At 41.7% G+C, this 15,117-nt stretch overlaps 1 protein-coding gene across 5 annotated transcripts in view; it reads right to left on the reverse strand.

Moving 5' to 3' along the window:
* The window catches only part of NINL (ninein like), a 122,365-nt gene that overhangs the window by 57,747 nt on the left and 49,501 nt on the right, over nt 1-15,117 (reverse strand). For all 5 annotated transcript variants that reach the window (XM_045528847.1, XM_045528850.1, XM_045528849.1 and 2 more), the window contains exons 3-4: nt 5,113-5,209; nt 1,110-1,282 (exon numbers count right to left, since the gene is read on the reverse strand). In XM_045528847.1, the coding sequence (XP_045384803.1) occupies nt 1,110-1,282; nt 5,113-5,209 (270 nt within the window). The remainder of the gene's footprint in view (nt 1-1,109; nt 1,283-5,112; nt 5,210-15,117) is intronic.

Genomic DNA, 15,117 nt, shown 5'->3' on the forward strand with positions numbered 1-15,117 from the left:
TGGTGGTAAATGTTCAACTCCATTTTTCTAATGCATTCAACTCAATTGACAATCTTAAAGGCAGCTTTCCCTGTGTTCAGGTTTTGGAAATCAAAGATAATTTAAGAAACAGAATGGCACAAAGAAGATGAAGCACCATGAGTAGTAGTTTCACTCAACCCTCTGTCCATGAGGTCCAAGTTTTAAAAAGAGAATAAAAAAGGAATGTCCCAGATTTATTGGTGTTGCCCAGGTGTAACATGTCCCTGAGAGAAGAGACTCTTAAGATTTAAATGTTATGTTTGCTTTTCCTTTTTGCCTCAACAAATATTGAAAATATAAACAAATCAATTTTGGGCCCCAGAGTTGTCTTATTAAAGATAAGCTCCATCCCATCTGTCAGAAGCTGATATCACAGACAGCAGGAACCAAGAACCTTCTGGACTCCTTGAAAACAGGACTACTGAGTCTACAATTAACTTGCAAGCTGTGGACCTGCACCATAGATGGTTTACTCAAAATGAAGCACCAAAAGGCTCTAGCAGCCTGTCTCTAGGTGGATCCCTGGATCTCATGCAGTGAGTGAACGGCCCGGGGGCGTGGGGAGGAGCGGGCAAGGGTCAACAACTCCCAAGGCCCCAGGGACAGGTCTGGCAGGTTTTAAGTGTGTGGGTTCAGGTATATCTAAGTGCTGGAGGCAGGTGGAACTGTGGCTTGATGCACCCACATTCCTGACAGGGAGGTTGCACCAAAATGGCATCCTCCCTTTTCTATCTTCACATTAACAATTCACTCCTAGGCAGCCATAAACATCACCTTCTTCCAGTGATGGGGAAGGTGGTGGTGGTGAGTAGGGAGAGTGAGAACAAAGAATTTACACACAAAGTCTCTGCTGCCCAAGTCTAAAGGAAAGAGCCCTGTGGCCGGGATTACTGTGAAGACAATCAGACTCAAGACAATTTAAATCAAATTCCTCAATGTGACCCATGCTTCTGGAGACTGAAGATGTCTTGGACTGCCACCGTCCTCTCCACATCCTCTTGTGATCACATGTTATAAACAGAGATGAAGAGAGATGCCATTTCCCCAACACCAAGCAATCTGCAGTGGGCAGGCAGGGCACGGCCCACCTCTACACTTTCCAGAGACGCAGAACGCCGGAGCTGGCTTTTCAGGTTGGCCTTGGTTTGCTGTTCTGGTACATATCTGACTTTGGTGGCAGCATCACACAGCTCAGGCTGGCTCCGACGGCCATACCACTTAGAGCCCCTCATATATTTTGGCGGGACAGCACGGGAGGCAGCTGAAAAAAAAATGAGAGATTTGGTGGGGGAGTCTTTTACAACAGTTCTGGGCTCATACAAGCCTGATGGATGCCCTCTAAGAAGGTACAGCAATTCCCAGATGCACACTGTTATACTCACAGAAATGTCTAGAAGAACACAAGAAAGAGTTAACAAGGGCTATCTCATTACCTGGGTTGGGAGACTAAAAACGCCAGGGCAGAGAGACAGGAACTTGTATAAACGCCATGTGCTATTTATACTTTTTCAAGCACATTTTTCTTTTCTTTATGTAACCAAAGACTAATACAAAATCTAGCTTTTTATGCAAATGAAAAAATATCCTCCAATAATCCAAGAACATACAGCTCTAGAAACCTGATGATCACTTCCCACGACTACTCACCTTAAAACCCCATCCTGACAGGGCTGGTGCAGTGGGGACAGGCATGGCCAGAGACACAGCCAGGAAACCCCACGGCAGGTCTAACAGTCTGGGGCAGAGGCTGGTGTGGATTTTAGTTTTAGAATCAATGAGAATCCCAACTTACAATTCCTTGCACTTTCTTCTTCCCACTTTACTTTTCCACGTCTCCACATAACAGCTGGGACGTCTCAGGCACAGAAGAAACCAACACTGACCTGTGCCAAAGCCTAATAAGGTGTGCCATGTGGGCAAGGCAGAGAGAGACTGGACAGGGCAGCATATGCAGCAGCCACGATAGGCCGTGGGGCTCAGAGGGAGGAGGCACAGCATGCAGCCAGTTGGAGAGAAGGGATAAGGCCCCACCAGGGAAACTGAGGTATGTTTCCTTGCAGAAGTGTTGGACCTCAGCCCAGCAGAAGTCACGCTCCCCAGGACCAAGCACCACCTTATTTCTTTCCTCTGCACCTCACACAGCCGGTCCACAGCCTTGGGACAAGCAGAGGAGGAGGGTGGGTCAAGCCCAGCTGACTACAACAGAGAAGGAGATGGAAACTGGGGACAAAGGACGAGGTTCAGGGAGGAAGATAGTGAGTCCCACTCAGGACATGCTGAATGGGAGGTGACAGTGGGACATTTAAGGCAGCTGACAATATTCAGGGTGACTCTTAATTTCTCACCCCACTGGGACACTCTTGGAGTCATTGTGGACCCTATTAACAATTACCCAGGACAACAGGCATCAAGAGGGCTTGACCCACCAAATGCTCACCAGAAGAGACAGAGTTTGTGGGGAGTGTTGACAAGGAGGAAAATGCTTCCATGTCAGCAGACAGAAAATAGGGGAACATGAGAAAAAATGTGCCAGTGCCCAGAAGGGCAGCTACCAACACGGACAAAGACTCTCAATACCCAGTTGCCGAAAGGGTGCTTGCTCAAGTGACCATTCAGCACTTCCCTTAGAATACTGAGCCACCCAGAAAAACACATCCTTTTTCATAATATTCCCCAATGCTCACAAAAGGCAGCCCAGCAGTGTCCCACCTCCCTCCATCCAAGAGAAATGCTGCCCTAGAAGAGAGTGTTCACGTGGCACATCGGGACAGAAACAAGAGTGGAGCAGAAATGGGCGAGGGCAGAATAAACAGGGCAGCTTCCCAGTTCCACAGAATTGTGAGGTCTCTTCCTCTTCAGTGGGGAATATCGTGAGTCACCTGGGCCAAGCATCTGCTCAGCGTGAGTGCAGCCAGGCCCCTAAGCCACACACTAAAGGGCACACAAGGTGCACAGTCAACAGTGCCCAACACCCCACAAGGGCCCATTGGACAGCACTCCTTCCAACCAGAACGCAGCACAGCTGGTGTGCCTTCTTGATGTATTAATTATAGGAAAAGTGTAACAAAGTTCCACATTAAAATGCATTCAGTTATATGTTCAATAATGGCCTTTAACAAAAGGAAGAGAAAGACAGGGGAGCAAGGCTGTTGTTCAAAATCCAGGGCACATGGTCACGTCAAGGAACAACTCACAGAAGCGCACGGTTCTAGTTGACATGGGAAGTGGGGGTAGAGCCAGCAAACAGGTGAGAAATCAGGAGGAAAGTATGGTCAGAACTGGAGCAAAGCAGGCAGTAGGGCCCTGAGGGCAGAGCCCTGGAGCACTGCAGATAGAAGGGGCCCAAGGAGAGAGAGAGGAAGGCACTGGGACTGGGAGGCAGGGGCCCTCCCCAGGGACCAGGGAGGGCCAGGACCACTAAGTCGGGGCCAGGAGCTGGAGAAATGAAACTAAGAGTCCTGGGGGGCACCAGCAGGGCTTGCTCCAACTCTTCCACCAGCACCCACACAGCCCTTCAGGGTGGATAGGGACCCCTAGCCCCCAGGAGGGAACTTGGCTCAGGCGGCATACACAACCATTGAGTTGAGGAAAGCTTTGAAACAAAGCTAATCTGAAACAAAAGAAAAAAAACCAAACTGGAATTGGTGAGAAAAAGTAGCTTCCTGTTTCTTTGGAAAAACTGAGAATGTGCCCCACAGATTCAGACAATTTTAAGCTTAGAAGCACCTTGTGCTTAGGGGAAGGATTTTCTGTTTTCCCTAACATGGACCGAGAAACACATGACATCAGTGGGGCCAGACTGTCACCTTCTTAAGGCACTTTGTTTAAACTTGATCACATTGCAAGCTCCTGTGCAAGTGGTCCCCTTCACATCTTAAATAAGGAAACTGAGAGACAGCAACTGGCAACTCACCCAAGGTCATGCAAATGGCTGTTGGCCCTGGTTGGCTCTGACTCCAGGTCCTCTCCTCCTACTCCAGGGCTCTACCTGCTGTGCCCTGTGTCTCCACAGCGGGAGAGGAGGTGGGGAGGGGCCCAGCCGACCACCAGAACCCAGCAACCCAGCGGGGTGGGGCGGCGGCGCTGCACACAGGGGCCCAGGGCTTCAAGTTGCAAAACCGGGACTCAAATGCAGGCCACCACATACTAACTGTGGGATCGCAGAGAAATGTCTTCTCACCTGGGGCCTGTTTCCTCATCTGAATAACGGGTATGATAATTAATGCCACAGGATTTCCATGAGTACTAAATGGAATCTCCAAAAAACAGGTGAAGCTCAATGCCCAGCACACAGAAGAGCTCCGTGTGAGCCCATGTCACTTTCCACCTTCCCCTCCTTGGCCCCAGCCCCAGGATCCCGTTACCCGGCCCCAGGCGGCCCCTCCTGACCAGGGTCACCGCGGTAGCGGCCCCCTTCAGCACGCTGATCGACAACACAGACAGGGTGGCGCCGGGCACTGCACACACTGTCCCCACGTGGGGTCCTACAGGCCGGGCGCGGCCGTAAACAAGGCGCACTGCCACCACGGTCCTGGCTGCACCCCTGCGCAGGCCTCCGCGCTCCCTGCACCATGTGCTCGGAACTCAGGCCAGGCGGCTTTCCCCAGGAGGCCACTTCCACTTACTAATGCTATCTCTTGTCCCACCATCCCCATTTCTACGACAGGATTCCGATTAGCACAATGCAACAGCATCGCAGCATTGTCTGCTACAAACTAGCTTGTCCTGGTGGCTGGCCAGCCTGCTCTGCAGACCCCGGGGGCCTGGGGGGGCACCCCTGACATTGGCGCTGCACTGGGAAGTCTCAGAATCTTCCTCTCCTCCACAGCCACTCGCTCACTTGATCTCATCAGCAACCCCACGCGGTAGGCATAGCACGTGTTGTTATAACGCTATTTTATAAATACGGCAACGAAAGAAGAAAATACCCAAGTGTTTTTGTCCAAGTCCACACAGCTTGGTAGTGAAAGAAAGTGGGGTTAGAATTTAGTTTTCAAAACTGCTAGATTCTTCCATTAGAATATTATACTCCAAAAGGTAACAAATAAATAAAGAAAAGAAACTAAAGTAGACAGGAGGAAATCATCTTACCTCTTTCCACAGTACTACTTTCTTCCTCTGAGGGGCCAACAGCAGCATTTGATGACAACACAGCCACAAAACCTTCCTTAAATTCCTCAAAGTTAACCTGGATAAATTTAAGCAAAGATAGGACAATGTTACTCTCAACACATTATACATTTAATAAGTTAATCTTTTGGTTTTTCTCTCAGTTGGAAACATCTTACTGTTGCCTTTTAGAATGAGAATGTTCATTTCATCTTTTCAAATATTTACTCAAAATTTTTTAAAATAGAAGAGTAAGGAAAGTAAAAGTGGATCATAACCCACCACCAAATAAACACTATTAACAATTTTATAAATTAAAGAACATAGTTAGAAAATAAAACAGCACAGAAAAGAGGGTTAATCTAAGGACCATAAAATATTAAACAAAAACCCAACATCTATGCTACCCCCACCCCAAAGAAATAGAACACTGCCAGCACCCCAGAAGTCCCCTCCACCAGGAATCCCTTCCCCATAAATCTCCTGGCTCCTACTCTGACTGTTATGGCAATAACTTCCTTGTTTTTCTTTCCTTTCTTTTTTTTTTTGCCACTATCTTAACTCTTTATTGAAGACAGATTACAAATGGAAATTAAAGCATGAATCTGGCGTTTAATTCAGGTTACTCTTAAGGATTGAAAACTATATTTTTTTATAGTCTGTTCTAGATGATTAACTATGTGAAACAATCATAAAAAATCAGCACCCTATCAAAGGAAATCATTTTAGCAACATGAATTCAAAAAGAAATATTCCAGATGGAAAATTTCTGCATCTACTTTGACTAGTAATTAATATTAAATACATTACAACGGGGGAAAGCTCATAAAATACTTTGAAATAATCAAAATACTAATTAATCTATTACCTACACTGTTTGATCTCTGATATAGGATATCTTATTCTTGGGAACTAAAAAAAGAAAAGATGCAAAATAGGGATATAATGGCTTAGGTAAAAGATTACTGAACATCATTAAAGGTAGGATTTTTTAAAAATTCATATACTTCTCTATTTAAATCAGTTAGTAGCAACTCTTCTCAACTAGATTGGGAGCAAAAATCATATTTATATCTTTTTTAACAGCCTCCAAAATACATTTAACTTAAAAATCAATGAGACCCACTTTCAGAATTCTTTTTTGTGTCTGGATCACTAACAGGTGTAGTCTTGCGCAGAAATCAGAGCTAACTTTTGTTTCAATTTTTAGAGCTTTATGGTTGATGTTATTTCTCAACTTAAAAAATTATTTTTTCTGTTGTTCACTCAGAGAAGTTTAAGAATACTCACTTAATGAGTCAATTAATGTTCCCTTCCCAGAGGATGTTTACGTACAAGTATTCTTAGTGGAAGGAAAACAGAGGAACCTCAATTTTTCTAGGTATGCAAAACCAATGTCTTGTGTCTTCTTAAGAATCTAAGGGATTCTACACACTGTGGCCTGTACTCTTACCTGCCTTCTTCTTTATTTTCTTTTTTTGACTCAAAGGAGTTCCAATTAATCAGAGCTGGAAATTTCAGCTATCATGTAATAGATTTAAATGTAAACAGGCATTAATGTCTGTTACATGAACTGTACTAATTTAGGGTAAATAAATGAATGCCTCAATGAGAGTCTGAAACTACTCCTTTCAAAACTGAAAAACTGCTGGAAATTTGTTCAAAGAATGGATCAATAAATATTAATACAAACAATACATTCTTTCCACACTGTGAACGAACTACTGTAGCAGCCTCCTGGTTGGCCTCCCCGCATCAGCCCCTCCAAGCAACAGTAATGACTGGGAAATTTAAATCTGGTCCCCTTTTGAAGATATCCCATTGCTTTTAGGACAAGAACAAAACTCCTTAACAAAGCCGGTAAGGTTCGGCAGCCCCCTCGTCTCTCCAGCCTCAGTTATTTGCGTAGGAAAAGCTCCCTCCTGACTCAAGGCTTTCCAAATGTTACTCTTTTCACAGGGAATGTCCTTTCCTCGGTTAACGCCAGCTAGCCCAAGCGCTCAGCTAGATCCTCACGTGCTCCAGAAAGCCTTCCCCTACCTCCTTAACTAGGGCAAATTTCCTAGTTCCCATTCCCTATCACCGCGGAATTGTCTGTAGCGCTACCACGGTTGCGGTTTCACATTCCCCCGGGCGTCTGTTTTGTTTACCGCCGTCTCTCCTCGCTTAGGTCTACAAAGGCCGAGGCCTGACCAGTTCCACGTGGCGGGCGCTCAAGGCACGTAAGGAAATGGAAACACCTTCTAACGCATTAGATGAAACTAGGGCACAAACATAAAAACTGAAAACACCATGCAAGGTTTTTTTTTTTGTTTTTAAGGGAAGGGCCTGGTTTCAGAATTGCTAAATAGAGACATACAGACGTAAAGCGCAGCTGCGACACCGAGGGAATCCTTCCACTCAAACTCCGGGAGATGACGGGCCTGAAGGAAACTGAGACACGGGCTTTGACGCCGATTTTCAACAGCGGCTTGGCAAACAGCTTCAAATGTCTACCGGGCTGGCGCAGAGCCGGCAGGACGGGGAAGCCCGGTTTCTACTTCCCCCCTCTAGGTCACCTCTTCCTCCTCCCAGCCTCAAGCGAGGGGATGGAAAACTCAGGCGCCATGCCATCAGCATCCGGGTTCTCGCCCTCCTTCCTTTCTCCAACCCCCCCCCCCGGCTCCGCCCTCCTTCCATCCGGGTTCCCCGCCCGCAGCCCCCACCACTGCCTCTCCTGAGTCAAAGGTGGCATCGTGACTTTCCCCGCTGCCAGTCCGGGAGTCCTTCCTTGCTTTTCTATGCCTCATTTGCATGCATTCCTAAAAAAATGGCTTAGTTTTGCATGTATTTTAATTTGATCTAAATGGAATCATCTGGATACATTCTTTTGGTCCTCGCTTCTTTGACTGTTACTTCTGTAATATTCATCTAAGTTGCTGTGCATAGGTATAATTCATTTTCTTTGCTGTATAGTGTTGCACTGAATAACTGTACAACAGTTAATCCATTCTCTGGTTGATCCGTATTTCCACGGTTTCCAGTGTTTGGTCATTAAAAACAAAACTGCTTTGAACATTGTTGTACATGTGTCCTTAGGGGTATCTCTACAGTACATACCAAAGAACAGGACTGCTGGGTCATAGAATGTTCATTTATACCCTTCTGGTAAACAGAACGTTTTATATCATTATAAAATGCTAACCCTCTTTACTTCAGTAATTCTTTTCAACTTAAAATCCATTTTCTCTTATATCAAAAAACTGCCCTAGCTTTCTTTTGTTTGTATTTATGTTATCTTTTTATCAAACTTCCTTTTGGGGTTTTTTGTTTTGTTTTGTTTTGTTTTTGAGACAGTGTCACTGTCTTGCATGGGCTAGAGTGCAGTGTCGTCATGCTAGCTCACTGCAACCTCAATCTCCTGACCTCAAGAGATCCCCCTGCCTCAGCGCTTGGAGTAGTTGGGACTATGTGCCACCACGCCCAGGTAATTTAATTTAATTTTTTGTAGAGACAGGGTCTCGCTCTGTTGCTCAGGCTGGTCTTGAACTCCTGGCCTCAAGCAATCCTCCCGCCTTGGTCTCACAAAGTGCTAGGATTACAGGCATGAGCCACCATACCTGGCCTTTTATCAAACCCTTAATTTCAATTTTTTATATCTTTATGTTTTAGATGTGTCTCTTAGGAGCAGTACATAAATTTTTTCCAATCTGACAATCTTTATACTTTAGCTGAAAGATATAGTGTATTTACATACAATGTAATTACTGATATATTTGAATTTAAATCTATTTATTTTGTGCTTTCAGTTTGACTTTCCTGCTTTTTATCTTTTCTGTTCTCCCTTTGGATTTACTGATTTTATTTTAGGATTTCATTTTTCTCTTTATTAATTTAGAAGCTATACAGCCTATTTCCATTCTCTCACTGTTTACCCTAAAAATTAAAAAATGCATCCTACTGGGTTAAGGGGGAAAATAAGATGAAAATTAAAAGATTCTTTGAACTAAATCATAAAGAATTGATTTAGAAGCTATAGTTATCAAAGTTATCAAGATCTGTGGGACACAGTGAAAGCAGTCCTGAGAGGAAAATTTATATCCATAAATGCCTACATCCAAAAGACAGAAAGATTACAAATAAACAATCTAATGAATCATCTCAAAGAACTGGAAAAGGATGAGCAAATCAATCCCAAACCCAGCACAAGAAAAGAAACAATGAAGAGCAGAGCAAAACAAAATGAAATCGATAACAACTATATAGAAGATTAATAAAACAAAAAGTTGGTTCATTGAAAAAATAAACAAAATTGATACACCTTTTGCTAGATTAATCAGAAGCAGAAAAGAAAGGACACTAATAGTCTCAATCAGGAATGAAAAAGGAGAAATAACAACTGACACCATGGAAATACAAAATATCATCTATGAATACTATAAAAATCTCTATGCACATATACTTGAAAACATGAAGGAAATGGACAAATTCTTAGAAACACACAGTCTCCCCAGGTTCAGTCAGGAAGAAGTAGAATTCCTGAACAGACCAATATCAAGTACCAATAAAAAGCAGCAATAAAAAACCTTCCTAAAAAAAAAAAAAAGTCCCAGACAAGATGGTTTCACAACCAAATTTTACCAGACCTAAAAGGAAGAACTGGTGCCTATCCTGAAGAAACTATTCCACAATGTCAAGAAGGAAGGAATTCTCCCCAACACGTTTTTTGAAGCCAACATCACCCTGATACCAAAACCAGGAAAGGACTCAACAACAACAACAACAAAACTACAAACCAATATCCCTTAAGAATATAGATGTAAAAATTCTCAATAAAATCCTAGCAAACTGAACTCAGGTGCTTATCAAAAAAATAACCCATAACATCCAAGTGGGCTTCATCCCAGAAATCCAGGAATGGTGCAACATATGCAAATCTATAAATGTAATTCAACACACAACTAGAAGTAAAAACAAAGACCATATGATCCTCTCAATAGACACAGAAAAAGCATTCACAAAATTCAGCACCCTTTTATGATAAGAACATTTAACAAAATAGACACAGATGGAACTTACCTAAAAATGATAAAAGCCATATATGACAAACCCACAGCAAACATCATACTGAACAGGGGAAAAACTGAAAGCATTCCCACTTAGAACTGGAACCAGACAAGGTTGCCTTCTACCACTACTTCTATGCAACATAGTGCTAGAAGTCCTAGCCAGAGCAATCAGACAAGAGAAGGAAATCAAGGGCATCCAAATGAGGGTAGAAGAGGTCAAACTATTGCTCTTTGCTGATGATATGATCTTTTATCTAGAAAACCCAAAGTTTCTGCCATGAGACTACTGGAATTGATAAACAAATTCAGCAAAGTCTCAGGTTACAAAATCAATGTGCACAAATCAGTAGCATTCCTATACGCCAACAGTCAAACTGAGAACCAAATCAAAGACTCAATAGCCTTCACAATAGCAACAAAGAAAATAAAATACTTAGGAATATATTCAACTAAGGAGGTGAAAGACCTCTACAGGGAGAACTACAAAACACTGCGGAAGGAAATAGCAGAAAACATAAACAGGTAGAAAACCATACCATTCTCATGGATTGGCAGAATCAACATTATTAAAATGTCTATAATACCCAAAGTGATCTACAGATTCAATGCAATCTCTATTAAAATACCAACATCATTTTTCGCAGGTTTAGATAAAAGAATTCTATGCTTCATATGGAATAAGAGAAGACCCAGTATAGCAAAAGCAATCTTAAGCAAAAAAAAAAAATTGGGAGGCATCAATTTACCAGACTTCAAGGTATACGGCTGTAATAACTAAAACAGCATAGTACTGGCACAAGAACAGAGACATAGACCAATGGAACAGAACTGAGAACCCAGATATAAAACCATCCTCATATAGCCATCTGATCTTTGACAAAGCAAACAAAAACATGCACTTGGGAAAAGAACCCTTATTCATAAATGGGAAAATTGGATAGCCACATGTAGAAGACTGAAACAGCATCTGCACCTCTCACCTCTCACAAAAATCAGCTCACAATGGATAACAGACTTAAACCTAAGGCATGAAACGATAAGAATTCTAGAAGAAAATGTTGGACAAACTCTCATAGACATCAGCCTAGGCAAAGAATTTATGAAGATGACCGCAAAGGCAATCACAGCAACAACAAAAATAATTAAATGGACCTGATAGAATTAAAAAGCTTCTGCACAGCCAAAGAAACTATCACAAGAGCAGACAACATACAGAATGGGAGAAAATATTCACATGCTACACATCTGATAAAGGGCTGATAACTAGAATCTATATAGAAGTCAGGAAAATCAGCAAGAAAAAATCAAACATTAAAAAATGGGCAAAGGACATGAACAGAAACTTTTCAGAAGAAGACAGACTAACGGCCAACAAACATATGGAAAAAAATGCTCAACGTCTCTAATCATCAGGGAAATGCAAATCAAAACCACAATGAGATATCACTTAACCTGAGTGAGAATGACTTTTATCAAAACATCCCCAAACACCACTCATTTAAAAAGCCAAACAAAACCAAGATGACAAATACTGGCATGGATGTGGAGAGATAGGAACACTCATACAATGCTGGTGGGCATGCAAACTAGTACAACCTCTATGGAAAGTAGTATGGAGACACCTCAAAGAGGTAAAAGAACTACCATATGATCGATCCAGCAATCCCATTATTGGGCATCTACCCAAAGGGAAAAAAAAGACATTCTATAAAAAAGACATCTGCACTCAAATGTTTATGGAAGTACAATTCACAATTGCAAAGATGTAGAAACAACCCAAGAACCCATCAATACATGAGTGGATTAATAAAATGTGGTATATGTATACCATGTAGTTCTACTCAGCCACAAAAAACAATGGTGAATTAACTTCCATTATCCTGGCTAGAGGTAAAGCCCATTCTCCTAAGTGAAGTATCACAACAATGGAAAAACAACCACCACATGTATTCACCATCACATTGTTATTAATTGATCAACATTTATGTGTACATACAGTAGTAACATTCATTGGGTGTCAGGCAGGTGGGAGGGGGAAAGGGGAGTGAGTATATTCACACCTAATGGGTGCGGTTTGCACTATCTGGGGCATGGACATGCTTATAGCTCTGACTCAGGCAGGGCAAAAGCAATATATGTAAACCTAAATATCTATACCACCGTAATATGCTGAAATAAAAAATAATAAAAAGAGCATGCATTCTTAGTTTACCAAAATACACTATTAATCAATGCTTTTATCTTCTACTATGAAAATACTAAGCTTGTATGATAGTTTAACTCTACTCACCATACTCCTGAATGCCTTTGTTATCAAATATTTTAATTCTATATATTTTAAACCCTCACAAAGTATTTTTTTTTATATTGTTAACATTCATTTAGAATTATCCACATATTTACCACTTTTCATTTCTTCTTGCATTTCTGACCCTCCATCTGGAATAATTTTCCATCTATTTAAAGTACAGTTATCCCTCCATATACTTGGGGGATTGTTTCCATGACCCCCCTCTTATAATCAAATCGACGAATAATCAACTGCTACAAGTCAGCCCTGCAAAACTCACCTATACAAAGTCAACCCTCCATATATGCAGGTTTTTCACCCTTAGAATACTGTATTTGGTTGAAAAGAAGCCATGTATAAGTGGAACTGCACATTCAAAGCATGCTCATCAAGGGTCAACTGTATATCCTTTAGAATTTCATGTTTCTTAATTATGCTGTTGCCAAACTCTTCTAGTGTGTCTGAGATGATTGTATTTCACCTTTATGCATTTTTAGCATAAAAATAATTTATACCTTATAATTTATCCTTTTAGAATAGTAGAAATGACTGATGTCCATTTAAACAGAATGGACAAATTGTGATATAGGTATAGTCATACAATGACATGAATGAAAATGGAAAAAGAACAAACCACTGATAGATACAACAACATGAATGAATGTCAGAGACAAAATATTGAGTAAAAGAAGGCAGAGAGTACGTACTTAGTATATACTGCATATTTCCATTTATATAAAGTTCAGAAACAAGCAAAACAAACCTGTGGTGCTAATGTTAGGACAGTAGTTAACATTTTGGTGGTAGAGGAACCAAAAAGGGACATGAGGCAGGATTTACAGTGATGGTTACACAGGTGTGCTCAGTTTGGAATATTCATTGAGCTGTACACTTTGATATGTGCTCTTTTCTCTCGGTTTGACTTAAAGTCTATAGAAACAAGTTAACAGAAAGGCTATTACGTAGGTAAATATATCACCAGTAAGTGTTAGAGAAGCAAGTTTGGGGCCATTAGGTCTGAGCATGCTTCCCAAATCTGACCAAGAGGGTGTATGAGCATATCTCTGTTGCTGCCATTGAGTGCAAAATGCTGCTGTTTGTTTGCAGACACCTCTGCCTGGGGCTTACGTGAACCACTACCTGACATTAGATTATATATGTGAATAAAATGTGAGCTCACTGCTGGCAAACAGTAGGTACTCAACAGATATTTATTAGATGTGTTTGCTTGTATATCCTTTCATTGCTGAGCAGAACTCTCCTTCTCACAGATGTATTCGTCCACCTTTATTCTTGAAGGATATTTTTCCTGAGTATGAAATTCAGGTTGGCAGTTATTTCCTCCTAGCACATTGAAGATATCTTTCCACTGTTTCCCAGCTTCCAGTGCTGCATTGGAGAAGGCAGTTGCCAATCTAACTATGGCTCACTCTTAGGATATGTCAATATATCTTTTCTCTGGCTTTTTAAAAATATTAAACTTTACATTTTGAGATAATTACAGATTCATATGCAGTTGTAAGAAAAATACAAAAAGATCCTCTGTACCCATCGCTTGCTGCTTTTAAGATGTTCTGTCTTTGTTTTCCTTCACTTTCACAATAATATGGCCAGGTGTGGATTTCTTTTTATTAATCCTGCTTGGAATTCATGGGCTTTTAGAAGCCCAGGAAGTACGATTCATCTGTTAACTTTTTAGCTATTATCTCTTCACATAATGCCCCTCCTCACTCACTCCTTTCCTTGTAGGACTCCAGTGAAAGGGATGCTGGGCATTCTGGCTCCATCGTTACTACTGCTTCTTTTTATATCTTCATGCTGCATTCTGGATGATCCCAATTAATGAATGCTCTCTCCTCAGCTGTGTCTAATCTGCTGGTGAATGCTTCCATTTAGTTTTTAATTTTGCTTATCATACTTTTCCATTCTAGAAGTTTTATTTGCTTTGTTGTTCAGATTTCACATATCACTTTTTAGAGTTCCCTGTTTCCTGTAGATATTTTTGAGTTAAAAAAAAAAAATCTCTCCTAACATAGTAACCATAGTTTTGTTAGTTGTTTTATATTTTGTGCCCAATAATTCCAATATCTCACATCTTTGTGGGTCCGCTTCTGTGGCCTGCTGTTTCTACTGGTTCTTACTCATCCTGCCTTGTTGTGTGCCTAGTTATACTTGAATATATGCTGGCCATTGTCTTTGGCTATTATTTAGGAATAATTTCATATCTGGGATGATGGCACTTTCATCAAGATTGGACATTTGTTTGCTTCTGCCAAGTGCCTGAGGGCACTATCCAAGCAGGACCACCTTAATCTAAGTGCAAAGCTTGATGTTATCTAGAATACTGAGGGGGCATGAGACCAGACCACAGAGTAGTATAATGGCTAACTTACATGCAGTTCATCTTTGCCCTATAGGTCTAACCCTTCAGGATTTTTTTTTTTTTTGAGACAGGGTCTTGCTCTCTTGCCTGAAGTAGAGTGCAGTGGCATCATTGTAGCTCACTGCACCCTCAAACTCTTGGGCTCAAGCAATCCCACTCCCTCAGCTTCCGAAGTGCCTGGGACTACAGGCGCATCCACCACATTTGGCTAATTTTTAAATTTTTTGTAGAGACGAGATCTCGCTCTTACTCAGGTTGGTCTCGAA

This window comes from Lemur catta, chromosome 17 (assembly GCF_020740605.2).
Source record: "Lemur catta isolate mLemCat1 chromosome 17, mLemCat1.pri, whole genome shotgun sequence".
Classification (NCBI taxonomy): Eukaryota; Metazoa; Chordata; class Mammalia; order Primates; family Lemuridae; genus Lemur; species Lemur catta.